The 27,443-nt window shown below is 29.5% G+C and overlaps 1 protein-coding gene across 20 annotated transcripts in view; it reads right to left on the reverse strand.

Annotated features, from left to right (window-relative positions):
* Positions 1 to 9,427: 9,427 nt before the first annotated feature.
* Positions 9,428 to 27,443, reverse strand: part of LOC121119063 (CUGBP Elav-like family member 1) — a 220,002-nt gene continuing 201,986 nt past the window's right edge. For 9 of the 20 annotated variants that reach the window (XR_011780281.1, XR_011780286.1, XR_011780287.1 and 6 more), the window contains 9 exons: positions 25,787 to 25,912; positions 24,656 to 24,924; positions 24,476 to 24,593; positions 24,221 to 24,424; positions 22,637 to 22,753; positions 16,414 to 16,569; positions 16,139 to 16,345; positions 14,003 to 14,339; positions 9,428 to 11,861 (listed from right to left, as the gene is read on the reverse strand). Coding sequence is in view for 10 of the 20 variants with exons in the window: in XM_071888791.1 (XP_071744892.1) it covers positions 14,212 to 14,339; positions 16,139 to 16,345; positions 16,414 to 16,569; positions 22,637 to 22,753; positions 24,221 to 24,424; positions 24,476 to 24,593; positions 24,656 to 24,924; positions 25,787 to 25,912 (1,325 nt within the window). In the remaining 10 variants the exon portion in view is untranslated. Of the gene's footprint in view, positions 14,340 to 16,138; positions 16,346 to 16,413; positions 16,570 to 22,636; positions 22,754 to 24,220; positions 24,425 to 24,475; positions 24,594 to 24,655; positions 24,925 to 25,786; positions 25,913 to 27,443 lie in introns of all 20 variants that reach the window. The other 11 variants (XM_071888792.1, XM_071888796.1, XM_040713679.2 and 8 more) reach the window with 4 other exon arrangements.

The raw sequence follows: 27,443 nt of genomic DNA on the forward strand, positions 1-27,443 counted from the left end.
TATCTTTTACCCAATTTTTTATATTTAAATCTTTATAAATGTAGGTTCACATTTAATGATTGAGATATAATCCCAAGGTTTTACAATAACCCTTTTCCAGTCGTCTGGTACAGGCAAATTGTTCTGTCGAACCGATTATATGCTGTCCAAACGGTCAACGAAATTTGTTTTGACAAGTAACACAGTTGTATGATTGAATGATTATTTAATTCTGGTTTATTTAAACAAATTTTTATCGACTTATTCAGAATTTGATATAAATACATAAATTTTGACAAAAATTTGCCATTTTTGTAGAGATATTAAAACAAATGTAACCAATCAAATGTTTCATTTCAGCCTCATAGTATGAAAGTGGGAAAAAATTAAATATGATAGCAGGTTAAAATTAGTTATTACTATAAAAATGAACAAATAATAAAATCAATCAGTTAATTACACATTCATAATTACCATAACAACCTTTTTATGGATTATGACTCACTCTAAAGTTCTATGGACTGTTCCATTAAAAACAAAAACTTTGAATTTTAAACTTCAACATGATATAATTTATTCATTAACAATAGAATTTCAAAAAAATTAATACTATAAATATAAGTGTGTATGAGCTCCTTTAATCATTAACATAAACGCCCTTAGTGGTAATGATGGCTTCCGGGCGGTGGCAGAAATCCTCGCACCCGCTGTGGATGTAGTTCTTAGTCTTGGAGTGATAGTGGCATTGATGGCCTCGGAGTTTTGATGATGGACACTGCAGGCCTTCAAATTGACATTCAGCCAAAAAGATGTAGTCTAGAGGATTGGCATCAGGGCTAGAGCGAGCAAAGGTTCAAAAAAGAGTATTACAACAGAAGATGTGAGTTTCTTTCATTCCTGGTGTCAGAGAACCCTCAAATTGTAAAATCCGACAATACATGATTCGAAAAATTACGTAACTTTTTCTTATACTAATTTCACGCAACCTTGTCACATTTTCTTTTATTGTGCGTTCTAATAGTTTGTTGATTATATTGATATAAGTAATTGACAAAAATCAATCGAATTAATAGTTTAATATATGTATAGACTCATACCTCTTAAAATACAACTTTATCTTGTAGTTTTGAATAAAAAGAAAATAATATGTGAACGTTTTGTTTAGTTTATATCTTGGAGTGAGAGCCAAATTATCGTAACTCAAATATTTAGTTTAAAAAATGAAGCATAGAAACCATATTTTTTCTTTATTGGGTTTTTCAATTTTTACAATAAAATGGATCTGAGAAATCAACTTCAGCACTTTTAAAATACAGGAGTTCCCTGCATAATGTAGTCTTAAACACCACAGATTTCGCATAACACGGTGTTTGTATTCATTCTTACTCCCTTTCTTAATCATGATACTAATTTATAAAAAACTTGAGGTAAACAATTTTTTTTAATATTATTATTGGTTAATCAGTATTTTGTGTGACGTATATTAAATTAATTAATATAAGTTGAATAAAAGGTTTTCATTGTCCTAACCAAACTAAAAAATAAAAAACAAAACAAAGGAAAAATAGTAAAAAGCGGACTTTGAAAAATAATTTATCTTATTTTACTAGTTTTAGAACTAAAAATGTCGCCATGCAAGAAAAATTTCATATAACTCGGATTTTTCTTGTTCCCAAATACTGCGATTTGTTAACATTACAAATTTGACTTCTGGAATGAAATATATAGTCAAACACTAATATTTTTAATATCTGAGTTGCGACAATTAGGCTTCAACACTTGATATATTAAATTTGACAAAAAAAAAAAAATTAGTAGCCACTTCGTCAACAATTTTTAGCCGAAATAAAATTTGTAGAAATAATTCAGATCTAACAATCATCAAATAGAGCCCTACAAATTTAAACTCCTTAAATTTCAAACCTTATTTTCTCCTTAAAATTACTCAGGGAAATTTTGTACAAATAAATTGACGACAATAATCAAATATATATAAGTGCATAATCTAAAACTGATCTCAGTTTTTCTCTCGGTCTTCTGAATTCTTAAATTACAATAATTTCGGATCGTTATCGTTCAGGGTCATTTTAACGAGTGCCAGGCCTACTGCCGCTGCATAGAAGCCATCATTGCCACTAAGGGTGGCTACATTCATGATTAAGAGAGCTCAGACAGATATATATTTATAATATTAATTTTGTTAAAATTCTATTGTTAATTCGTAAATTATATAATGTTAAATTTTAAAATTCAAAGTGTTCAGATGTTAAAAGGGCCACTCGGCAGTTAAGGCATTGTGTTTTTTTCATAATTCTGCTCACGTAAAATTTATATCCTTAATAGTTGCAGTTCTCATAATCAAAGTCAATCTATTTTTATCATTCTAAATTGAATTTTGGTCTCACGTAAAAAAAACAATTGAAAATCTTGGATTTTACTTTACGAATGTTTATTTATTTTTATTTTTTTGGAATTCGTAATTGTAATAATGAATTGATTGTCTTTTTGTCAGCTGTTGTTATTATTATTTAACCTTAAAATAGTGAATTTGGTTTTTTATTACATTCAATTATATTCAAAACCTGATTGAAAATTCGTGGGCCTCATAAAATACGGAGAGTAATCTTTATGATTTGTTCTTGTGTTATAATTGTAAGTCCTGGTTGAAATCAAATAACAATTGAGGATTGACAACGTAATAATTTTGGCCTATGTCATTGTTTATTTTGTCCGGTTCCCTCTCTTCATAGTTGTTCTTTGCTTATCTAATGATACGTCATGACACCTGAGCTCTTATCCTGAAAAACATTCTTCAAATTGTCAGGGTTACCTTATTGATTTTCTGTTTCTTTCTTTTTTTTTTTTTTTTTTTTCAAAATACAACCAATTAGCACCATTCGTGATAGATTTAGAAAGAGATTGAATGGTTATTTGAATGGAAATAAACATTAAAAATAGATACATAATATTCAATAAACACCGTATTATCCTTAATTTACATATATGATTATAAAAACCATATGTACTCCTTTTGACCGAGAGTAAACTTATGAAAACTGCTGAAACTAGAGTGGTTACTTGCTAGAGTGCAAACCTGTCACTAAAATAATGTTCCCTTAAAAAAAAATGCCTCTAATTTGTGTTATATATCTCAATATGTTTAGTGTGACGTTCACCTCCCAAAATTTAAGCTGATTTATGTATCTCAATTGTTCAAAAGTTAAGGTCGATTTTGCGTTTTTAACCTTTTGGTTGACCTTGAACTTGACTTTGACTTATCAAAATTTAATGGTATCTCACTGTTAACATATATGACTATTCAACTTCCTACAATGTTTCACCAAAACAGTAATCCTACTTACTATAGATATGTATACTTTTTATCGAAAATAGACTCAATACTGTGGATACGAAAGTCAATATGGTAATCCTATTCAATGGCATATAGGCTGGAATTACTCTGATGTTGATTCTCCATTCTACTCCGAATCCAACAAAAGGCTTCCACTTATATAAAACATCAGGGTTACTCTTCGTCTTTCAGGCGTTAGTGAATAATTTATACTTTCTCAATTCACGTTTAAATCCATAATGATGATAGCCTTGAAAAATAAAAATACTTATCGGGCTGTAACTACAAATAATAATTTATTGCTTAGGGCAGTGGTTCCTAAACTTTTTTTGAGTTCGAACCTTTGAATATGTGGCTAAACATTCTGCTACTCCTACACCTCTCATTGAGAGATTAATTTATAACTTGTAGTGAATTTAATGTTAATATATATGACTGAAATGCCTTATAAACATCACTAAGCTTAACCCAGAGGCAAATCATTTATATAAATGTATCAAAAATAAAGATATAAATTCTACATAAAAAAAAATCCGAAATACAACAAAGAAATAATCGAATTTATTGTAAATATAAAATCAGCGAAATCATACATACTACTTAGCATAATTTACAGTAATATCAATTCATACTGTGAAGTAGATAAAGTCAAAAGGGAGACTCACAGACTAGTAAAATTACAGGCTGTGGATGTGCAAATAGGTTTATAAACGAATTAACCGCTGAATGGGACAGATGTGCACTGTGCATTGAGCAAAGCAAGTCTAATCTAGTTTTAGTCTTGGAAACACCCACATGAAAATTATCCTCCACGTTAAGCTGGGATCTGCATTTTTTTTTTTTTTTTTCAAATATATAAGTTGAGCTAAATGGTAAAATTAAATCCTTAGCAGCTATAGCCAGTAGTGGGTTCTCATATCTCACAAAAATCCAGAATTCCAATAGTGTTTAAGAATCAAAATTTGTTGTTAGTGTTTGGTCACATGAAAGTTCGATAAGTGCATCTTCTATGTCAGACCACAAATAATTAGGTGATGTGATAAAATTCAGTTATGTTTTTGTGAATCGTTATCTCCTGGGAAAACCTTTCACATATTATTTTTTAATTTTTGATGTAGATTCATTATTATTTATTGTCCCCCAATTTGGGAACAAATAGGTTTGAGGGACTAGTAAAACGAGGTGAACTCCACTGGCTCGGTAGACAGGAAATAATAATTGAGCTACTTCAGCCATTCAATTCCCTTTCACAAATTAAAGGTGTGAAAATGTACTACAAAAAGACAAAGTTCAACATTTTCTCCGCAAAAAAGGGAAAAATATGTTAATTTTCAATACAAAAAAATGAGAACATATATCGTTTTTGACCCTGTTTATTCGTTAGTTTGTTAGTCACCAGGATTATGGCAAAGTTACCGCTCGATTTTGATCAAAAATTAGTATGAAGAGTATATATGATCACAGTAAAATGCCATTAAATTTTGAGAGGTAAGGATCAAAGTAGTACAAATTGTTATAAATAAATAATCTACCATAAAAATACAAAACAAATTGAGATAAATAACTCAATTCGATTTTAGGTGGAAGTTTAGCATTCTACCATGTGTCCATTCTAGTTACGTACATATATATTAGAAGATGATAAGAGACAACGCAAGATGATATTGATATAGTTATAAAATATACATGCATATGAGAAAACAAAATGAGTCTAAGATGTGTTCAAGTGGTCTAAAGAGTCCCATAAATCTTTTTCTTTTCTTCGAGTTTGAAATGTGTGTACCACTAGCAATGGTAAATTTATCATATTTTCCCCATAAATCAGTTAAAAGAAGATGAAAAGCTTTTCCCTTTTGTATAAATGAAAAGAGAGCCGAGTTGAAAAATGTTATCATTTGCTCTACTCTTATCCATTTCAAATACATATTTACAGAACAAAGGTACATGAGAAACCCCGCTTTGGGAAAGTCCCAAATTATTATTTATTTTCGAAAAAGAAAGCCAATTACTCTGATCCTCAATTATCTCACTTTAATTAAAATACAAACACAACCGTATTGTGACCAATATTTTTGCTTTAAAGGGTTTCCCCTCAGGAAAATGTCCCTTAAAGCATTTTGTAACAAGGATATTTCGTCTTAATTAATAAACAAAATAATTTTATCTGTACTTTATTGTTTATTTTTGGTTGAAATCAAGATATTTAATATTTATTACAATAAAATGCATTAAATGTTTGTTTTTTTGTTGAAATAATGATGGAATTATGTTCTTGTGTCATATTATGCTAGCTTGTTAATCCATGAGTCATTTCTAATAAGAATAATCCATCATGTATATTGATAATTACTAACGGAGAAGGGATTAGCAGTCTTCGTTTCGAATGGTTGTCGTGTTTATTTCATTTTTTTTTCTTATTGAACTAATATAATTACTTATTTTGTCTCAGAGTAAGATTTTGTTGGTATAAGTATTGAAATTTTGGTGAATGATATCATAATTTTTCCAACAGAAAAAATCATCTATAGTTATACAAATGACATTTTTTTATTATTATTATCAAGGTTGCGCCCTTATCAAGATAGCCATTCCGGTTCTTGAATCGCTGGAACCGGAATCGATAAATCTAACCTAGGCCATATTATATTGTTTATCGGTCTCAGTTCTTGTGCTTTTGTTCCTATATAGAATATATAAGGAAAATAATATATATATATAATAAAAAATAAATTAGCTTTAATCAATAAATCAATTTTCAGAGTTTTTTGTTCTAGTGTTATACACTTGTATCTGAGTTACAAATAGGTAAGGGGTACTTATGGATCTGGAAAAGTGGTTTTAGGAACCAGACGATCTAAATGAAAGAGAGAAGGGTGGGATATATTATAGATACAATCCAAGTACGCTACTAAGCTTGTCGGGGGATAATACCATAATAACTATAATATTTCTTAACCCATGGTTCCCAAGTTTCTCCCATGTTTCTACTTTGAAACCCATTGTCTTAAGCAACCTTAGTTTTCGGGCCTCTGTTGGAACTTGGGGAACTATGCACTCTACGGTTAAAGTAGCTTTGGCCCTGTTTGTACCTAATATCATTTCCTGGACCACAATTTTCCAGCAACACCCTTGTTTTAAGTGCCTGTTACCAAACTGAGCCTGTATAAAAAAGAGCCAAGACCGAAACTGTTGAAATGAAATAACCCAGACCGAAACTGTTGAAATGAAATAACCCAGACCGAAACTGTTGAAATGAAATAACCCAAACCGATAAAACTGCTGAGCCTGAACCGACACAACCTTGGATTTTGCCCTTTAAGCCCCGTAGAGTAGTAACCTTTTAACAGTACGTGCGAAAGTTTAACTTCATTTTGACCGTTAGTTTAAAGGACACAGTCGTTTTTGTGACACAAGTTTTGTACTTTTCAGCACAATGGATAAAAGGAATTTGGTGTATTGTTTCAATACTTTTTTTTTTGAAGAAAACAATACTGTTGAAGCCAAATAGTGGCTTGATAGGTCCCATAGAGTTAGTTTCGTATTGTACCAGTACTTATTTAGGTATGGGGACTGCAGTCCTGTCCAGTTAAGTCTCGATTCAGACTAGTTCAGTCCTGCATATCAGTTCTAAAAATTATCAATCAACTTTATTTTTTTAAATCAGTTTTGTACTAACAGTCTGAAGGACTGAAAGTTTTCAGGATTTATCTCAAGGACTGATAGGGGCAATCCTAAGAATGGACATGACGGATCCAAATTAATAAGAACTGGCACAACACTAATAAAGTTTCTGCACCAGAGAGCTCAACTATTATTGACAGATATGCTGAAGTGAAATGTACACGATGATGTTGAATGCTTTGGCCCCCCAAAATCGGCAGCTGTTTTGGAAAGCATTAAATTAATTAATACGTAAAATGAAATTGCGTGAGATAGATGAAAAGTTATTATTCTTTCAATTTTATATGAAAATTTAGTTTATGCTAAGTTTAATTTCAAAATGGAGGCCACGTTTTCTCACATTGGATCAGAAACAACAACGCCTAGAGGATTTAGGGAGCTGTTAAACCAACAAAAAGATGCAAAATTTACAAAATAACATTTTTATTAATGATTAATTGATTATGTAATTTATGTTTGGCCATTGTACAAAGGTCTTAAAAATGTTGGTTTTCTTAGATTCAATCCGGTTTAAATTACTCGAATTGGACAAACTGCATTATTTTAATATCTTTGTGTAACACTAGATATCTAGCTAATTTTAGCTATATAGCATTATTTTCTGTGGAGTTATACTAATCCAGAAATTTGGCATTTTAATTATGAAAATTAATTTAGAAAATCATTTTTCAAAAATTAACAATTAGAGCAATTAACTCACTTTCATCAATAGCACCAAAAAAAAAATGAGGAGCTAAATTGTAATTTGTTAAATTTTATAAAATATTCTGTGAACCCATTTTTGGGTAATATTTACTTTCCATGGCAAACGAACGTTCCTAACTACTCCAACACATGATTTCAAACTTTAGAATCTCACATATTAAATGAAACTACAGCTTCATTGTCTCACATTATAAAAAATGAAGCTACGTTGCTGCCCCAGTAGTATATTAAAAAAGAAGAAAACAGCCCAAAAATATGAATCAGGGGGAAAAAATAAAAAACTTATAGGGTTATTTCAATTTTTTTATTTCTGATTTTTTCCTAATTTGTGAATTATAATAAAGTAACTGGGTGCAACTTTGAAACATGAACACTTTATACTTTTAACTTTATTGATATATATATATCCGTAACCACTAAACATGTAGAAAAAGTATTTGAAAATCCGCTGTAACACTACATTGTCTCCTCTAATATTCGATGTAGTCCCTTTTGGTGTCCACAATGTCCTCAAAACGCCTCTTGAGGGTTTGGCACGTCTTTCTTATGTATGTTTGTAACATATCAGCCTAGTGTTAGTTTACGGTGGCGTTCATCGCCATTATGCTTTCGTCCGAAGGCTTACAGTTACAGTTAAATTTTAAAATAAAAGATATATCAGTGTATATTTCAGTCTTCTGGAGCATTGTTACCATATATACTTCTTATCGGAATTAATGAAAGCTTGATTGTACCAGGAAGCCAAAAAAAAATAGTACATTTATTAGATAAAATTAATTGAGGTCACAATAGTGAAGAATAATTTTCAGATTTAAAAGAAAAACAACACAACTTGCAAACAAACAATCTAGTTAAGTAAAAAACCAAAATTTTAACTCTACTAAGAAAAAATGGCATCTAAACGTTATACTTAAATTAAAGTCTTTTGTACGTGAGAAAATCACCAGTGTTCACGATATCAAACGACCAGAAAGAATTAAAAAGAAGCCTGGAAGTGTCAAGGGCAATATCCTTGATGCTGAGAAGGTGAACCAGATTTTGGAGGCCAAACCTTTAAAGCCCTTGAGCTCTCAAGTAGTGGATATGAGCGTTACCAAGTCCACCTTGCAGGATACGGTTAAGAAATTTTAAAACTTTGATGGGATAATTTTTGATACGAGCAGTCTACGAAGGAAAGTGCTGCTACACCACCGTGTGGTGTCTCTCTAGTGATAAATTCAAACACAATATAAAATCTTTTTTTTTTAACTTGATTACTTTATATTTTAAATGACATTAGATAAGCATACAAAAACATTTCTTCGAATAAATGTAAAAGTATAGATACACTGACTATAATGTAAGTATGTAATAAAAGTAACGACAATGATAATTTAGAAAAAAAAATATATAATATAATAAAATTATAATATTAACATTAATTACCCAGATATGTATAATAACCATATTTATAAGTATATGAAGGTAAAATCAGCTATTAACATTTGGCACATCAATCAATCTACAAAATATATGGAGTAATATATAAAATTATGGTTGTATTATTATGATAAAAATAGTGTAATAATTAGAGATGTAAGAATTGCTGGAATACGGGCGTGCATCTTGTCTTTAAAATAATATTTTATGCTTTTATTATTTTGAAAATTCAAAGCTATCAAATATAATGAAAAAATGGGACTGTTTAATTTAGAAGATTTTTTTATCTGCAAGATGTCACTTTTAAATCCCTCTCAACATTCAATGTTTCCTTTCCTGGGTAGAATTCACACTGTTAATTCAATTCAAAGAGTGGATTCATGGGCGTTGCGTACTAGTTAGCTTTCAAGTAACTCAAAGCCTCCTTAGCACTCCTAGCGAACAAAAAAATATTCTTATAGCTCGCTAATTGTAGAGAAAAATGGATGTCAAAGTCTTCAAATTTGTTTGTTATATAGCTTTGAAACACTATAGTAATATTTACCATATTTTTTATATGATAATCTCTCAAGTGGGATTGTATCGTTCACCTGAACTCCAGCAATTTTACCACATCTTTATACTAACAATAGATAGCTACTCGCGCACGCTTATATATGTTCCTTCTTTAACCTTTACAGAAAAAAATACAAAAAAAAAAGTTGATATGACTCGATGATAATAATTATTATTGTGTTGGTGGGTGAAAACAAAAAACAAAGCTAAAAGTTACAAAAAAAAATAAAAACTCAGTATCTGAGGTAGTGTTTCCTTTTTTTTATTTTGACAAAAACTTTCTTTATAAAAATAGATATTTTACTTGTTTGTGGATTTTTATTTTATTTTTGCTTGTGTTACAAAATAAATATTCATTTCTATTCTATTATTATTACCTATATAAATTATAATCGTTAGAGGAGTAAGGGACTTAAAAGGATCAAAATACAAACCAATCGAAAGATTAAGAAAAAAAAAGGGGGGGGAAGCTGATTTGGAAGTGGGTTCTTTTTTTGTGTGTGTTTTTGAAAGCGATTTTAATGATATATAAGACGTGCATATGGCACAGCTGAAGGGGGAGGGTGGGGAATTAATTGACTACTTTTATATGAGTGACTCGTTTGTTTAAATACATAGTTGTAATCATATTGGGAACTTAAGCTCGAATAATATATGTATTTATATATTATCTGGTTGTATTTTTTTAAATGGACTAATAATTATTATATTTTTTTTATAAATCTTAAAAAAGCTCTTTTTCTTATAAAAAATAATGAATATTACAAAATATATAATTAGACATGAGACAAAAAATAATAAAAAAGGGAAATAATTAAAAAGATCGACAGTACATAACATAAACAAACACATTTTTTTAGTAATAAACCAACGAATGAAGGGAGCATGTCACTTATATATATATATACTCATAAATAAATTTTAGCGTTGAGCCGCTACCAAACTTTTTGTTTGGTTGTGTCCCTAGGGATTTTCTTACAGACAGATTTGGAGCAATATTTCAGCCCCAGCCACAATTTCAGACCGCAAAGCGAATTTTTCTATATAACCAAACTTATTAAAACCTTTGTTATTGAACATCCTTTATTAACAAGGTTAGTAAACAGAGTAAAAAAAAAAAAAAAAATCGAAAAAACGTTTTTAATAACATGAAAACAGTTATAAAAGTAAAATAATTATTTAATTTAAATTTCGTATTATTATTTTTTAACTAGATGTATAATTTGTTATACTTATTGTAAAAACATCAAATCTCTATTGTTGATAAAAAAAAATTCTGAATTATTATTTACTTTCTGCAATTTTGGAAATAAAATTAGTAAACATTCGTTTTTAATATTGCTGTTTGTTTTTTGGGAAGAAAGGCTTGGTTTTTTGGAAATTTTTTGAAAAAAAATCCAAAAATTAAAATTATTTGTAAAAAAAATTTGAAAAATTAAATTTTATAAATAAAAATTTCAAATATATATTTTTTTTTCATTGAACAATTAAATTAAAATTCAAATATTCAATTTTCCAGTAAAAAGCAAAACTTCCTTAATTTTGGAAGGGCTACAGCCCCTTCAACCCACCATCTGTGGACGCCACTGGTATTAGGGTTGAGTCCTCACATTTAAAAAAGAAGAGTAAAAAAAAAAAAAAAAAAGGAAAAAACAATTAAAAATTGATCAATAAATCATCAGGAAGGATTATAAACATAAATCAGGAATTACTATCTAATCTGATAGTAAAAATCATTGTGGCTAAAATGTGGATTTTAATGGAATATGAAGCATTTTAATGAATCCCGGGATGTATAATATCACTAACGTATGGCCAAATTAGTCTCAGAGCGGTCAATAATTTTCAAAGCAAAACCCCACACCAATATGTATAAGTATATATATATATATATATATACAGGAATGTAAACGATGACAAACGACATTGCACAAAAATATTAATGATGAAGAACAAATTAACCTTTTTTTGCTTCAAAATAAAAATGAAATAAAAAAACATAATAATAATTAATGAATAAGAAAAACAAAAGATGAACAAAGAACATAAAATTATAATAATTAATATTATATTATGATTAAAGAATCTAATCAAACACGGATTCTTCCCCCAACAAGGAATAAGACACAACTAAGGTATATGCTGGGTAGAAACAACATCAGGAATTCATCTATAAAGAAGAAAGATGTATAAAATAATAAACGTATAAAAAAGTATTTCCTCAAAAGTATCCATTCCGACCCATCATGGACTCCCTTCTTCCCTTCAAAAAGATTGGTAGAAATGGATGGCTATTGAGGCTGATTGTTTGTAAGTAAGATCAAACTATATAATTAATAATTATTTATCTATAAATAAAGGACGTTGTTGTAGGTAAAGCCTTTTCACGTTGGAATTAGTCGGCGGCCATTTTGTTGGAAGCATACACATAGATATTTATTTCATATAAACAAAGATATCACGTGATTTATTTATAAAAAAAGAGGTTAGTAATACCTGTTATTCATACAGCTATCAGGTCCGCTAACGGAGAAAAAAGTACTAAATTTGTAAAAAATTAATCACATGGTCATCGTTTCAAATTTTGTTTAAAGAAATTGTCTTCTACGTATACAATAATGGTTTTAACTGGTCATTGAATTGTGTATTGGAAATTTTGTTTAATACTATGTGTTTGTATGCCTCCTAAATGTCGTTGCTTTCGATATATTATTATTATGCTATCAATCAGTGAAAACACTTTACCTCACATATAGTATATTATGTAAATATGTATGAAAAACTATCACAGAAGTTAATATGAAGTATGGACTGAATATGAGTGATGATGGAAGATTGATGAGCTATCTTAGCATCACACATATTCCCTGGTCCTCATATTAGGTATATGTACAAAACAATGCACTGTATAGCGAAATACACTCTGACACCCTAATTAGAAATTTGATGAATCAACAGATCTATGTAGGTGTATTTCAAATATTTAAAAAAAGAAGCTTGATGATGATATTCTTATATATCTATGAAGCTTGATTAATAGAGATAGAAAAAGAATGAACATTTGTGATATTTGTAATTAATTCATTATAGGAACTTTGATCTTCATTCATATTTGTATGCGCATAAGTATGAATATGTTTCACAGCCATCAAAAGTATGTAAAAGATTGATTTGAACTATTATTATTATATACGCAGGGACGGTGAATAATAGAGTCGGGAAAGTATGTAAGTCAGAATTTTTGGATAATTAGCATGGTGATTTTTTTTTTTTTTTAAATTCATGAAGTTCTTTTAAAAAAATATTTTATATTTCTCCTATAATAAAGGACTTCGTAGAAATAAATAGACATTCTAAGAAAAAGGAGCCAAAAAAGGCTTGACCTTTAAAAAATAGCTAATAAAAAGAAAAAAAAACAAACAATTTTACTAAATAATTTATTAAGAAAGACCCTTTATTATGGTAAATCAAAAGGACCATGTTATCTTTAATGTTAATGAAATTTCTGAAAAAAAAAATAGGATGTCAGTCGGGAAATTAAAAATAAATATATATTTGGTACGAAGTAGCTCAATAGACAACGCGCTTAAGAGAAATATTTCTCTTGAACTCAATGTGTGTAGGTTTGTGTCTAGGTCGTTCCTAGAGAAGGAAATATACTTAATGTTTATTGAATTCATAGAACATTTCAAGGTCGGCTGAAGTAATTTTGATACTTATATTAAGAGTGGAGTAGTTTGTAATGAAAAAAAGGCCGCGAGGAGATGGCGGGAACGAGGCATATGATCGACTTAAATTAAGAACCTTTTTAATATCAGTTGTATGTAATGTGATTTTGGGGGAGAAAATGAATTTCTGATACAAAAAAAAGAACATCTATATTGAAAATAGCATTAATGCCGATAATTTAGTTATATTTAAATTCATATAAATTTATTATATTTTGAATTTATAAAGCAATTTATGAAAAAGATAGGCAGTAATTCTTTCCTCAATGGGAAAAGTTAACACTACAACGACCGATTAAATACTGAACAAAAAAAAAACTAAAAAAGGGGAGAAATAGCACTCATAACAACCGGTTTTTTTTTTTTTTCTTATTTTTAGAGGTATTATTTTCATTAGAAACTACTCCACTCTACTTATAGTTAAGTAGTGGAACTTCATCTGACAAAATTTTAGGAACATTAAAAACAATAATTTTCAAAATGCCCCACCAAAGAAAAGTCCGAGCACCGGCATTGTATGTATATAGATTCAACAATAACTCTAAAATCATTTAAAAAGAATCACAATTTCATTTCTACTTACATTATAAACTTTTTTTAATAAGTATCTAACACAAGTCATATCATTTAAATAATTGTTTCTTTGTTTTGTAACATATGTGTTTGTTTGTAAGTAAGTAGAAAAACCATGATGATAAAAAACCAATAGAGGGAGTGAGTACTGCCTGCTTCCCCTCTTAGCTATCCTTAGTATTTGCTTGCATGTAGTTTCTAAAGTTTGGTTGTAAAAAATTAATAGGGTTCATAGCGGTGTTTTGCTTTTTTGAGTTGCACTTTTAATCTTTTGGTCCCCACATGGAATCCATTCATGGCTTGAATTGCAGCGTGAGCACTCACCGGATTATCATAGGACACAAACCCTAGAGGAAATAGGAAAAAAAATTATGAGTAGTGTTTTTTTTATAAGTCACTGCTATAGTATTAAATGCATGTGGTGGTTTGTCAACATAAAAACAAACTAAACTATATTTTTTCTCCTAATTGAGTGTGGATTACAGGGTGAGGACTCAAAAATTAGAAAATTTTAAAAGCCATTTTCAATTATAAATATTTTTATTTTGTGACATTTTTATGGCAAACTTTTGAAGCAAAAGTTGGTAGTTTAACAATTTTCTAAACTTTTTATTCAATATGCCCCCCTCCATTCTGAATTATGGCTTCAATACGGAGACAAACAGAAGCACAGCTGGCCTTAATGCAGTCCGAGGACAAATTGTTCTACTCTTCCGTGATCACGGCCTTCAGGGTATCAACATTCCAATGAGAAATCTTGTTTTTCTTAACCAAGACTTGAAGTCGAGGGAGTTCCCATCGGATGAGGACGAAGACACGAATTCTACCCGCCAGAAGGCAGCCATATTCTCCCTGCAGTAATGCTACACCTTGTTAGACGTGTGTGCCGGGGCACCTTCTTGGATGAACACATATTTGTCCCTGGGGAACGTGTTCTCCAATTATGGCAAGACATGGTACCTGAAGAACTTGTGGTAGACGTCTGCGTTTACTTTCTCGTTGGTCTTGAAGAAGTAGGGAGGCATCTTGCTGCCGTCGGACGCCACGACGCTGAATACAATTACCTGAGCATGATGTTTGGTCCTAAAGCTTGTGTCGGCCTGAGATCTTGGTTCATGCAAAAAGTGATCATTTCTCCTGTTAAAAACAGCGTCCATTGTGAAGATATTCTTGTCAGAGATCGGCTTGTGTATGGAGGAAATCGCACACCCTCCGCCGTTTTGCTTGTTGCTTAGACACCCAAAAAGCATACAAAAATGAAACACAGATAGATCAAATTGTAGCTTTTTGTCAGCTCTTTTGAATGGCTCCAAGTACAAAATTGTAACAATTTTAGAACTGAGGCTAAACAGCCTCGAAAAGGATTTCAACTTTTGAGCCCTCACCCTGTACATTGTTTTTTTTTTTTAAACGAATTATCGTGAATTTTTCCCAACAAATTTTACTTATCAACCTCTTGGAGGCATGCAAACTATACTATCCACAGTCTACGTCCACAGGGAACAGGCTGGAGGGGATGTTGCATTCTTCAATCAAAGAATTTTTGTCTTTGTCTTCCAAAAATGAGCTCATTGTGTCAAAAATTTTCACTGAGAAAATAGACGGGAAAAACTTCTTTACTAAAACAAGTCATTTGGGTCAAATCCAAACCCATAAAATTTTTCGGATGCAGATTGTCATGACAAAATAATGAAAAATTGAACCCTTTTATGGTTGATAGTGATATCAGAACCAATTTAAGTCCCTTAAAACAAATAATGGTCCTAAGCAATTGGTAAAATTCTTTGGTATATTACCTCTTTTTAGAAATTTGCATACAAAGCATATAATTGACTCAAATATATCAGTGAAATATTGGTTAAATCGGATTTTCTCTTTTTCTTAACTTTCGTTCAAGATAGTTTTTATGTTGACCCATCACATGAGTGGAATATATATCTGGTGATAACTGAATTTTTTGATTACTCTAGTTATTGTGGCTTTTATCAATGTAATAATGTTACTTTATAAGAAATATCTATTAAATTTACATATGACATACATTTTTTTTTTTTTTAAATAAAAAAATATATACATTGCCTCTCCTGAATTTTGAAATGTCCACATTGGACATTTTTATACTAAACCTGCAAAATGAGTAAATTACCGAAACATTTGGACAATTTAGTTTGTTTATCAATAAAAACTTTGGCTGAAATAACGTTCCCAAAGGGATTGAACGTTTGAAGAAGTTCGGCATCCGTGAATTCTTGAGGCAAGTGATAAATGAATAGATTGGCCCCATTTGGTCCCTCATGTTGCTTTAAAACAGATGTTGTGGTTGTGCCAGTTGTTGATAAAACTGTAGGAATGCCTGAAACAAAGAAATAAAATATTATTATGATATTAGTATTTTGGAAGGTGCAAAAAAAAAAAAATTACCTGTGTTAGAAAGAGCTGCATTGTATGGATATCCTGCTAATGCCGAAGTGGGTGGAGATGTAGAAGAAGTTATGGACGATAGTAATTCACTAGTTGTCATCATTAATGGAGTCCCTAAATGAGTTTGACCAGTGCTCATAGACGTAGGAGTCATACCTGAGACACGAAAATACGTAGGTTAAAGCAGTGGTCGGGGAACAGGGGTAATGGGACTACTACTTCCTAGAATTAAATTAAATAAACAATATGCCACTATAGAGCGTCTGCATGGGGTGGGGTGGAAGGCTGTAGCCCACTCCCCAAAATTAAGAAACGTTTGCTTTTTACTATAATTTTCTGGTCAATTAAATTAATTTTTTTGTGACTGAATGTGGATTTTGAAAAAAAAAAATAATATAAGATATTTTTTCTAGAAAACTTAATTTTTCTTGCCAAATATGTAATTTTTCAATTGTTTTTCTTCTTATAAAATATTGAAATGTGCAAAAAATACAAATTACTTTTTGTCCAAATTATAATTAATTTACAAATACCGAGTATAGAAAAGAGCACCAAACAATCGTTTGTTTTGTAGATGAAGTCCATTGCAATACAATAATTTGTAAATAATCTAATGGATCATGTTAGAAAGGACTGAAACTACAATATCTTCTACATCAGTAAAGGTATTGATATTTTACATAACTTTTTGTTATTTGAAAAAAAACAAAAAATCAATATTGGGATAAACCATTAAAAAGCAGGGTCCCCATTAAATATTTCATTAAGCTAAGATATTTTGAAGATCAAAGTTTTATTATGAGGGGAAGAAAAGGGTAGGATGAGACTAGTTTAAGTAAAACATTACCTTTTTAGGCCCACCCTAATGTACATATATGCAGTTAGAAATAATACCTTTTGAAAACTTATATAGATGTATATAAAAATATAACTGTATACCTTCAAAATGCAACAACAAGGAGCAAAAAAAAAATCTACACAAAGTTTAAAATAAAATAAGATGCTTCTATGAATCTTAATTATAATCTATTGCAATATAACTTTGATAGAAAGTATGGGTTACCTTATAAGTATAATTGTTGATACTTCAAAGGAATTTCAAATTCAATAATTTACTAACATAACTTTTAAATATAAAATAAATAAATATTTTTTTTTTTCTCAAATATTTTTCTTTAATGAAATATAAAAATATATTGTGCTTTAATGTCTTTGATAATGGAATTTTATCGCTTCTTTGAGATGTATTATTTTATTTGTAAGAGTTTGTATAAATAAACTATATTCATTTTATAATAAATGCCGTATTAACTTACAAAGCTTTTGAAAGGGCAACAAGCTGTCCCATTAAAGTTTATTTTCAATCAACCTTTGTAGATATAAAAGCAACTTTTTATCATTTGATTACCCATTTTTGAAAGTACAATTGTAAAAATGAACATAGAACATTTTCATGTGACGTCATTATTGTGTATGTTACTTATTTTAGGGGACTAAACAACTAAGTATATTAAGAATAAAAACCTTTTTTTCCTTTCAAATTGAGAAAAATAGTGAATTATTCTTGTGTAGTGGGATATCAAAAACGGAATTAACAAATTAAAGGATTTAAGAACAAAATTGTCTATCAAAAATATCAAAATCTATCTCTTTAACGTCTAGTTTTTAATTATATGTGGTACGTCAATATAAAAAATATCCTGAATAAAAATCAATAAAAAGAGAAAATCCCCAAATATTTTTTTGACTTCATATAAAAAAGAGCTCAATTTTTCATAGAGAGATCTTAGAGTCAATTATAAGCTTATTATTCATTTTTTTTATGAGTTAAGGAACACTTAAAATTTTATTATAATTTAAAACCTGTATTTGATTTAAGAGACTTAAATTGAGCCCAATATAGCCTTTCAAATAAAATCTGTCTATTTCTCATTCTTTAATTGGCACAATCAATTTTGTATACTTTATGTGCAATTTGTTGACAGTCAAAGAGTGAAAAAGAATTATTTATTTATAAATTGACGATAACTAGTCAAAGAGTATATATTTAAACCACACTCCATTTATAGAAAAAAATGATTTTAGCTTGCTTTTGTGTTCATGTATAACCCCATTATATTTTAAAAATATGTTATTTTATCATTAAACATAGAATAGGCAATAAATTAACTATTATATATATATATATAAATGATATTTGCTAGGGTTTTATATTTTTCTCCATATTTTTTACTTTTCTTGTTCCTAATCGATCCAAAACAAAGTGATAATCTAGCCGTTTCTTTATGATTTATGTATAGTACCTATACATTTGATATCACTATTTATTTGGTACAAGGGTCAATTTTAGAAGTTTGGTATTTTTTGTCTCAAAAACTTCATGGATACATTTGAAAATATATCCAATCAATGGATCATCAAACAGAAAAAAAAATGCGAATTTCTTAATTGCCTTACAGTGTTGAAATTGAATTACCTAATCGAAAACTTTATGTCTATGTAAAGTTATTAATCAAATTTTAGAGAAATTAGGGTGGGTTATCACATCTATCGTGTGTGTACGCGTAGACTTGTAAAATATATGGAATATTGATGCCAATCGTGTGTGTAATGGACAGGCTAAAAAAATAGAAACCGAAAATAAATTAGGTAACCCTAACAATTTGAAGAATGTGTTAGAGGAAATCAACTACCATCAGCTGTAACAAGTGAGAAGGACATTGGTAGGATGTTGATCCCCAATTCTACTTATAGTCCAAAAAGGACTTACAATCATATCTCCGTAACATATCCTCAGGATTCTATCCGTCTTTTATGAGCACACATGATGTTCAATCAGGTTTTTTATATAATCGAATCTACATAGGAAAGGAAATTAACTACTTAGGAATTAAATAATAATACAACTCCTAAGAGAAAGAAAATTCATTCTTCAGATTACCAAAAAAAAATACCGGGCACCTAAAAAATTCACACGATCCACATGACTGTACGAGTATATGATATAGGGAGAAGAGTTGCACAGGTTCACACAGGTCGTTTTTTTTTTATATAGACAAATATGTTGTGTATTTTTATTTCAGTCATTTGCATAATATTCATAAGTTGACTGTTGTGTGATTTAAGGGAGCTGTCTCTATGTATAATGAACTCAAAAAGTTATTACATACTTAGGGTTTTATATTATTTGCTTAGAATTCATGTCATTCCATATCGATTCAATGTATAAAATAGTAAATAACTATTCTCTGAATAGTAATTAACAGTTGGCAACAAGAAAAAAGGATATCTACAAATGTTTTTTTTTCCCAATGTTACTTTTCCCTTTTTACAGTCGAAATAGAGAGTGGATAAACAAGCTAGTCATGCTCGAAGACATCAACTAACAATAATTAATGTATGTATATATATATATACATACATACACGATAAATGTACTAACCCACCTTAATGATATGGAGAAAATCACTAATTTTTTATAAATACCCACAAGAAAGTTATTAAATACTCTAAATAAAAAAAAATCCCAAACTGTACCCCAAAAATCTCGATTTTTAAAAACAAAAATAAAATTGTTCTTAGAATTCTAATTTAAAAAAAAAAAAAAAAGTTCTAACCACGCATAAATTTAGTGAGTGTTAAAGTTTAAAGCCATTTTACCCAATTTCTTATTGATTTGTTGTAGAAATTTGTCCGTTATATTTAGTAAAAATAAGAACTAAGATCCCCTAAGATAATCTAGCTGCGTTTTTTATTAAATGCGACGTCAGTGAAAATGTTTTATTGAAGATGTTTGCTATGCTGAAAAGTTCCCACTTTTATATAAACCTATGTATTCAAAAAGGATTATATCTACATGATATATTAATAATGAGCTATCTTAGATATTTAAACAAAGCAATAGCATAAATAATCACTAAATACATTCGGTAAATAACACAAGTCAACGACAAAAAATTATAGGTAATAAAATCATATCTAACTTTTGTAAATAGTACTGATTGGTAATGAGTGTTTTTTACTTTCTTACCAAATATGGTTTTGGAGAATATAGAAATTGAACTTTTTGAGTAATTCCCAACTTTTTATAGGTTGGAGCCCACTTTTAAATTATTAAAAAAATCAGCAACGCACTTGTATTTGAATCAATATTGCTGCCCATGAGGGTCATACTGTCATCTTTTAAAAAATGTGCATTAAGTGCTTTTTAGGATATGTAAATATACTAAAAAATACAGGTGATGAACATGTTTTGGAATTAATGATGTTCTGCTAGAGAGTGATAAAGTGTCTGAAAAATCCTTCTATTTTATTTTTTAATGACTTTAGATTATAATGATCGTTTACAGTTCATATTTAAAAAGAATATGATTAAAAAATAGAAAATACTTAATTTTTTTAAAATGATTGTGTCTGGATAGTGAACAAATTATATAGTTTTCTTTTATTTTACTATAGGCTGGACCTGATTTGGCCATAGCGTCTTTTATAATTTTTTTTACATCATGGGTTGCATTTAAGAAAATAAGTCAAATCTTTCTTTTTATAAATTAAAAAAAGAAAAAAATACGCAGTCAAGGGCTAATTAGATTTTTAAAACCATATTTTCATTTGCATTTAAGCTTATAATGAACAATTCAAGCTTAAAAAACATTATGAACAAACGAGAAACGTTACGATGTGATTACTTTTATCTTTTAAAAGAAAACATTAAAAAAACTTGTTTGTTTTTTTGGTTTTTTTAAACCTAAATTTACACTTTTTTTCTTATTAAGGACTGATTTTTTTCTTCTTCTAAAGTTGGCTCAACCCATAGTTAAACGTGGATAAAAATTCAAATTCACAATTCTCGTAAAAGAGATTTAATTAGAAAAACTGATTATAAATCTCATAGAGAAAGAAATAAATATATAGTCCACAATGGGATTTCGATGGGTCGTTCGGTATAGTATGGCTGTAGCAGATAATAATGTTCATTTTGCAACAATGAACGTCAGCTAAGGTGAAGGGTGGAAACAAAAATACAGTAATACTTGGAAATACGAGAGCTACAACAGACGAGTTTTTATTTAGATTTGAGCTCGTTAAGAGATGTCGATGGTGCCTGAGAGCTTGAAGTTTAATTTGTTTTAGTTATTCCTTTCAAGGACGTCAGCAAGGACGGCCTGTAGCCTCCCTCCCCAAATAAAAAAAGTTTTTGCTTTTTAATAGAAATTTTAATGTTTGTAATTTTATTTATCAAATTTTTGTCCAAAAAATTTAATTTTTGTGAATAACTAACGATTTTCGAAGTTTTTCTCCTAAAAATTTAATCTTTAAAAAGTATTTCGGGAAAATTTAATTTCTTGAGAATAGCTATGGATTTTTTGATTTTTTGAGATTAGCTCTGGATTTTTAAAATTTTTTTCAATAAAAATTAGTATATAAACTTTTGTTGAACAGCTGTAGATTTTAGATAAAAAAAATTTAATTTTGAACTTTATTTTCCATAAATCTTTTTTTTTTTTAAATCAACTTTGTATTAATAAATGTGGATTTTTGAATTTTTTCAAATAACTTACTTTTTTGTAAATAGCCGAGGATTTTTGACAAAAAAATTCAAAAAAAAATTAATTTTTCAAATTATTTAGATTTTTTTCAAGTATTATTTAGCAAAAAAAAATCATTTTTTTTCTACAAAATTACAAAAAACAAGCATCCCCGCCTCCCAATATAATTCTGCTTATATGTATAATTTGCTTCAAGTTATTGATTCTGCCCAGAAACGTATTAAATATGTATGTTATAGTATTACTGTATATTAGTTTATCTCCAGATATCCAAGTGTATTATAATTTTAACGTCAGATAAAGGAATTAAGTTGAAGGCTTAGCTTATTATTCCACCATAGGAGTAAATCAGAGCTGAATATCATTTTTCTAGTAGGAATTGCCGATTATCAATATAAGAAAAAATAAACAAAATGAAATGTCGTATATATTTTGTCAGCTGATACCTTTATTTAATTATCTACGTATCTTTTTGCCTAAATGTACTTATTTATCTATGATACATCCCTAATCAAGTACTACTACATTGTAGTTAAATATTGAATCTAAAAGTTTTTCGAAAAAATAAAATTTTGTTGACTTGTGTAGTAAACATATGCACATGCAACACGGAAAGCTACAAATGAATAGATAAATGGGACAAAAAAACCACAAAACAAGCAAACAGAGACTACTACCTTGATGAGAAAGCGGAAGGACAGACCCTGACGTTAAATTGTGTGTAGATCCACTTTTAGCACTTGAATTCAAAAATGCTATTAACGAATTTAAGTTAGACACACCCAGTGAACCTGTTAAATTTGAGTGGGAGAGGAGTGTTTTTGGTTAGTTTTATTATGGTAAGATATATAATTAAATAAGAACTTAAATTAAGAAAAAAATGATTTTGAAATTTAGTCATATATAAATTATTGGCTTCATATGTATGTATGTAATTTCAAATCTGTTTTTCAAATGTTGATATAGGGAGTGTTTTATGTAAATACAAGAATAGCCACTAGGGCGTCCTCTATCCATTTTAAACGCTAAGAGGAAGTTGAATTTTATCGAAAAATTCAAATACCTCCATGGCATTGTTTTTTTTTGGGATATAAACTTCAGTTTAAATACATGGTATTTTTTACTTTTCATAATGTTTTCAGTCATAAATATTGTTGATACTGCTATTCAGATTTGCTCTAATACCAGACGTCGTACCAGAACCGACGTTAAAAAACATCTATATATATCTATAATTTGGTCGGCCACTACAGGGGTTGTAGCTTGCTGTCAAATTTGTTAAAAAGAAACGTTTTTTGCCAATTATTTTTGTTGTTGTCATTATTGTGAAATTTGTAATATAGAATTTTCTGTATTTAAAATTTTCACCTCCGCAGTTTTTTTGTTTTTTTTCAAATTACTCAATACATTCCTTCAATTTTGTCTTTCAAAAATGTATAACTGCCGAAATTTCAAAATAAAATTCGTCCTATAAAAATAATGAAGGTTTTCTGTCCAAATATTGTCGGTTTCAAAATTTTTTAACTGTAACTTTAAAAAAAAGAAGAAGGTTTTCTTTCCAAATCTTGTCTGTTTCGAAAAAATATTTACTACAAAATAGTTATTTTTTTATTTTGTTTTTGTCACAAATTGAGGTTATTTGTAATTTTTTATAATTAAAAACTTTGGTATTTATAAATGTAAAAAACATTATGTAAGAATGTTCAACCACAAGAAAAATCCTCTTATTATACAAAATATCTCCTAAGGTATGCAAATACCTATTAAGGTATTAGTAGAGATCAAAGGTGGTCGATTAAGCATGAAAAATGAATAATTGAAATGATCTGTTAATTACAAACATATATATGAGGACTATAATGAAAGCACGATAATAAATAATAATTAAATATTATAAAATTATGGTAATATGTAATTATTAACTATGTACAAAGCAAGTCGTTTAATGCTCTTGTGTGTTTTTTTTTTTTTTTTTTTTTGTCATATTTACAGTTTGTATTGAATAATAAATTAATCGAAAGAATCTCACTAAATATGTCGAATCATTTATGTGAGAATTCATTATTATGTTTATGATTTTGCTTTTAAATTAGGATGATGTCAACACTCAGGTTTTGGTACCTTAGAAACCAGAACAAAAGACATGAATATGCACTATGTCAGACGTACGTCAAACACGTATGTAGATGTTCACTATGTCACAAAGGAAACACCAAGAAAGGGAAAGCTATGAGAAGGAAAGCAATGTATGTACTTACTTGGATTCACAGAAGATATAAGTCCAAGATTGGAATTGAGAAGATCAATTCCATTAGCTTGAGATGAAGGTACTGAGTTGAGCCCAGCAGTTCCATTGGCACTATGATTGTTGACTGAAGGTGAGGCTGTTAAGGCTATATATGGATTATAACCACCTGGGGCTGAAGAAAGCCCACCCAGAGCTTGTTGCTGAAGCATTGCACCTGAAACAAGAGGATATATTTCGAGTAAGAATACTATGTAAGACAACCAACCATTCTCAACGCTCATTGCAGGGGATGCTATCAATTGTTGCATTGTTAATATTCCATTTGGACTAGTTCCAGCTGCTGAATTGCTTCCAGGAGAGGGAGCTCCTTGAAGTTGGAGAGCCTGAGATAAAAAATATAAATGCTTACAGTCCCGCGTAAAGGTCAAAAGCTACAGTTACTTACAGCGATATATTGTGAATTAACTAACTGTGCGGCCTGTACTTGTTGTGCGGCAGAGGCTGCAGCAGCAACTGCGGCAGCATTTGGAGTGGTTGTAAGTGCCCAAAGATTTGTTTGTAGTTGCTGCACTTTTTTCTGTTCTTTTTCCTTTTGAGTATCCGCAAATTTAACGACCAGTGGGGAGGAACAGCCCTCCATTGTTGTTGAATGATGCATGGCTTTTATAGCTGTTAGAGCACATGGACGATTTGAAAACGTGACAAAAGCACATCCTAAAGGGGGAATGGTTGCATGAGGATTCTTTAGATATCGGTAGAGGAAAAAGTCTGGAGACCATTTTCAATCATATTTTTTGATAAATTTATTAAGTATAATTAAAAAATTTAAGAAATTTTACTAAAATATTAGGTTCTCAGCTTTGACTTAATGTTTAGAATATAAACTAAACAAGCAAGATTGTCACAATGAAGGAAAAGAAGCTTACATAAGCATTTTAATCCACACCAACAAGACCACATCCATAATTTTGAAGAGCCTAAAGAAAAAAATAGACCACTTTTTGTTCATTCAGAAACCGTTTGGCCATTGAAAACAAGTTCAAGAGTAGTCGACTATCCTAATTGAAGTCCAAGGAAGTAAAGAAGCTCTTTGATTAGAACCTTGCTATGAAGTTCACCAAGCACGCCTACCGAGAAGAAAGTAAGCTTTTCCACACTCGACAAGACCGTAAAAATGCTGGTGGAAAGCTTATTAAGAAAATTTAGATGCCTTTTCTTTCTGAAGACCCTGTCAACAATGAGAAAAATGACCGTGGGGTTTGTTTTGGTAATACTAGCAATAGATAAGTGATCAAAGATCAAAATCCGGTCTGTGGAGATATTAGAGATTAGAGCTTCAATAGAAGAAAAAAGCTTGATATAGGCGGGAAGGACGAGAAAGCCTCTTTTTTCTTCCATCGTGATTATCTTGCTTCTTTTGTTTATGTTGTATAAATCAAATGAAAGCTGATAATCTAAGCTTTTAGTTCAGTGAATAAAACTCTTCAATTAAACTAACTAACCTTATAAAAAAAGGCATTTGACTATAGTCTCAATAATTTTTCCAATCCCTGTAAGTCTCAGATTCTTATTTTACCTTTACTTATTCCACTCGTGTCTCGTAGAACCGTACATTCTTCGATTGTGCCATATGATTTGAACATGTTCTTGATATCCTCTTCATTATACTTTTTGGATACCATTCCAATGAATAATTTACGCTCTGTAACAAAATTATGATCATTAAAAAATTTTAACAAAATACAAGAAGAGAGGAGAACAGGCTGTAAGTTTTTTAAAAACTAAATTCAGGGGCGTCCGCAGGATTATATATACATATATTTATTTTATTTTTTTGTGGGTTGGATAGTTTGAATTTTTTTTTTTTTTTGAAAAAAATATCAAAAATCCATAGGTATTCATAAAAAATTTCAAAAATTAAATTTGAAATATTAAATTAATTGGGAAAAATTTCACAACTCATAACTATTTAGAAAAATTGATTTTTTTTGTAAAAAAAAAATCAAAAATCAAAAGTTGGTTATAATTAATTAAACTTTTAATGAAAAAAAAATTCAAAATCCAAAACTATTGTCAAAGATTTAACTCAAATTTCAATTTCAAATATTAATTTTTTGCATAATTTGCCCCCATAACCTTTTTTTTAAGAAAAACAATTAAAAATAAATCTAGTAAAAATAAAAAAATATTTAATCTGGGGTAAGAGGGTTACAACAAAACCCGCCCGATCCCTGCGGACGCCCCTACAATTTAGATATATGTACATTCCTTCTCAATAAGTTTGGAAAAACTTAATTACATACTAATTGTCTTATTAGGGCGAAGTTTATTGTACGAAACCTACGAAATATTGATATAAAAATACACTTTTAATGTATATTAAATATTATTTTGAGTACATCAATTTATAAGTTTTTCTTCGCCATTCCCTCAGCTAAATGCATGAGAAACATCAAAGGAAAGTACAACTATGATGTATTACTTGTTAAATAACTTTGCCTCTAAGGTTGATTTACGTTAAAGTAAATAAAAAATACAATTTAAAAAAATGAGAAGGTTGAATGAATATGTGGAATAGCAGTGAAACAAAAGCAAAACACGAAGCTTTCAAATACCTTGATGAAAACAACCAGACAAGATAAGTTGCCTTTCTCCTTTCTCGCAATATACAATAATAATGTACATATGAAGGAAGAGGGTAAATGGACAAAATCACAGAGTCCTATCCCAAGAATGGATTAAATACTAGAAAAAACATTTTCTCTCTCACAAAACACAATACTAATTAATTATTTATTCTAAGTAGATAGTTTAAAATAAATGAGAATAACTAAGTAATAAAATATAGACACAAACACCTCGTTATAAATATGTATGTATGAAGGTACATGAAGGACAAATGAAGTTGAGTCATTGACTTGAATAAGCTTCATAGTAGCAAATAAGGGGTCAATTAGGATAAACAAGTAAACAGATTTCCAAGAATGTGGTAAGGTTAATAAAAATACTATGTTATACCATAAACCGTGTAATACCAATGTTTGACTTCCACTACGTTTTTTTTAATATCGACGTCATAGAATATGATGGGTTGCATGTTTTGTCAAAATCAATCTATCCTGCCCAGCAGTCGGTACGATACAACAAATTGAAAATTATAGCAAACCCCATTGCAAGAATGTCTGAACTTGTATTGGGGCAGATTATGCAGAATTAGTTTTCAAAGTCTGTTA

This window comes from Lepeophtheirus salmonis, chromosome 5 (genome assembly GCF_016086655.4).
Source record: "Lepeophtheirus salmonis chromosome 5, UVic_Lsal_1.4, whole genome shotgun sequence".
In the NCBI taxonomy this organism is placed as follows: domain Eukaryota; kingdom Metazoa; phylum Arthropoda; class Copepoda; order Siphonostomatoida; family Caligidae; genus Lepeophtheirus; species Lepeophtheirus salmonis.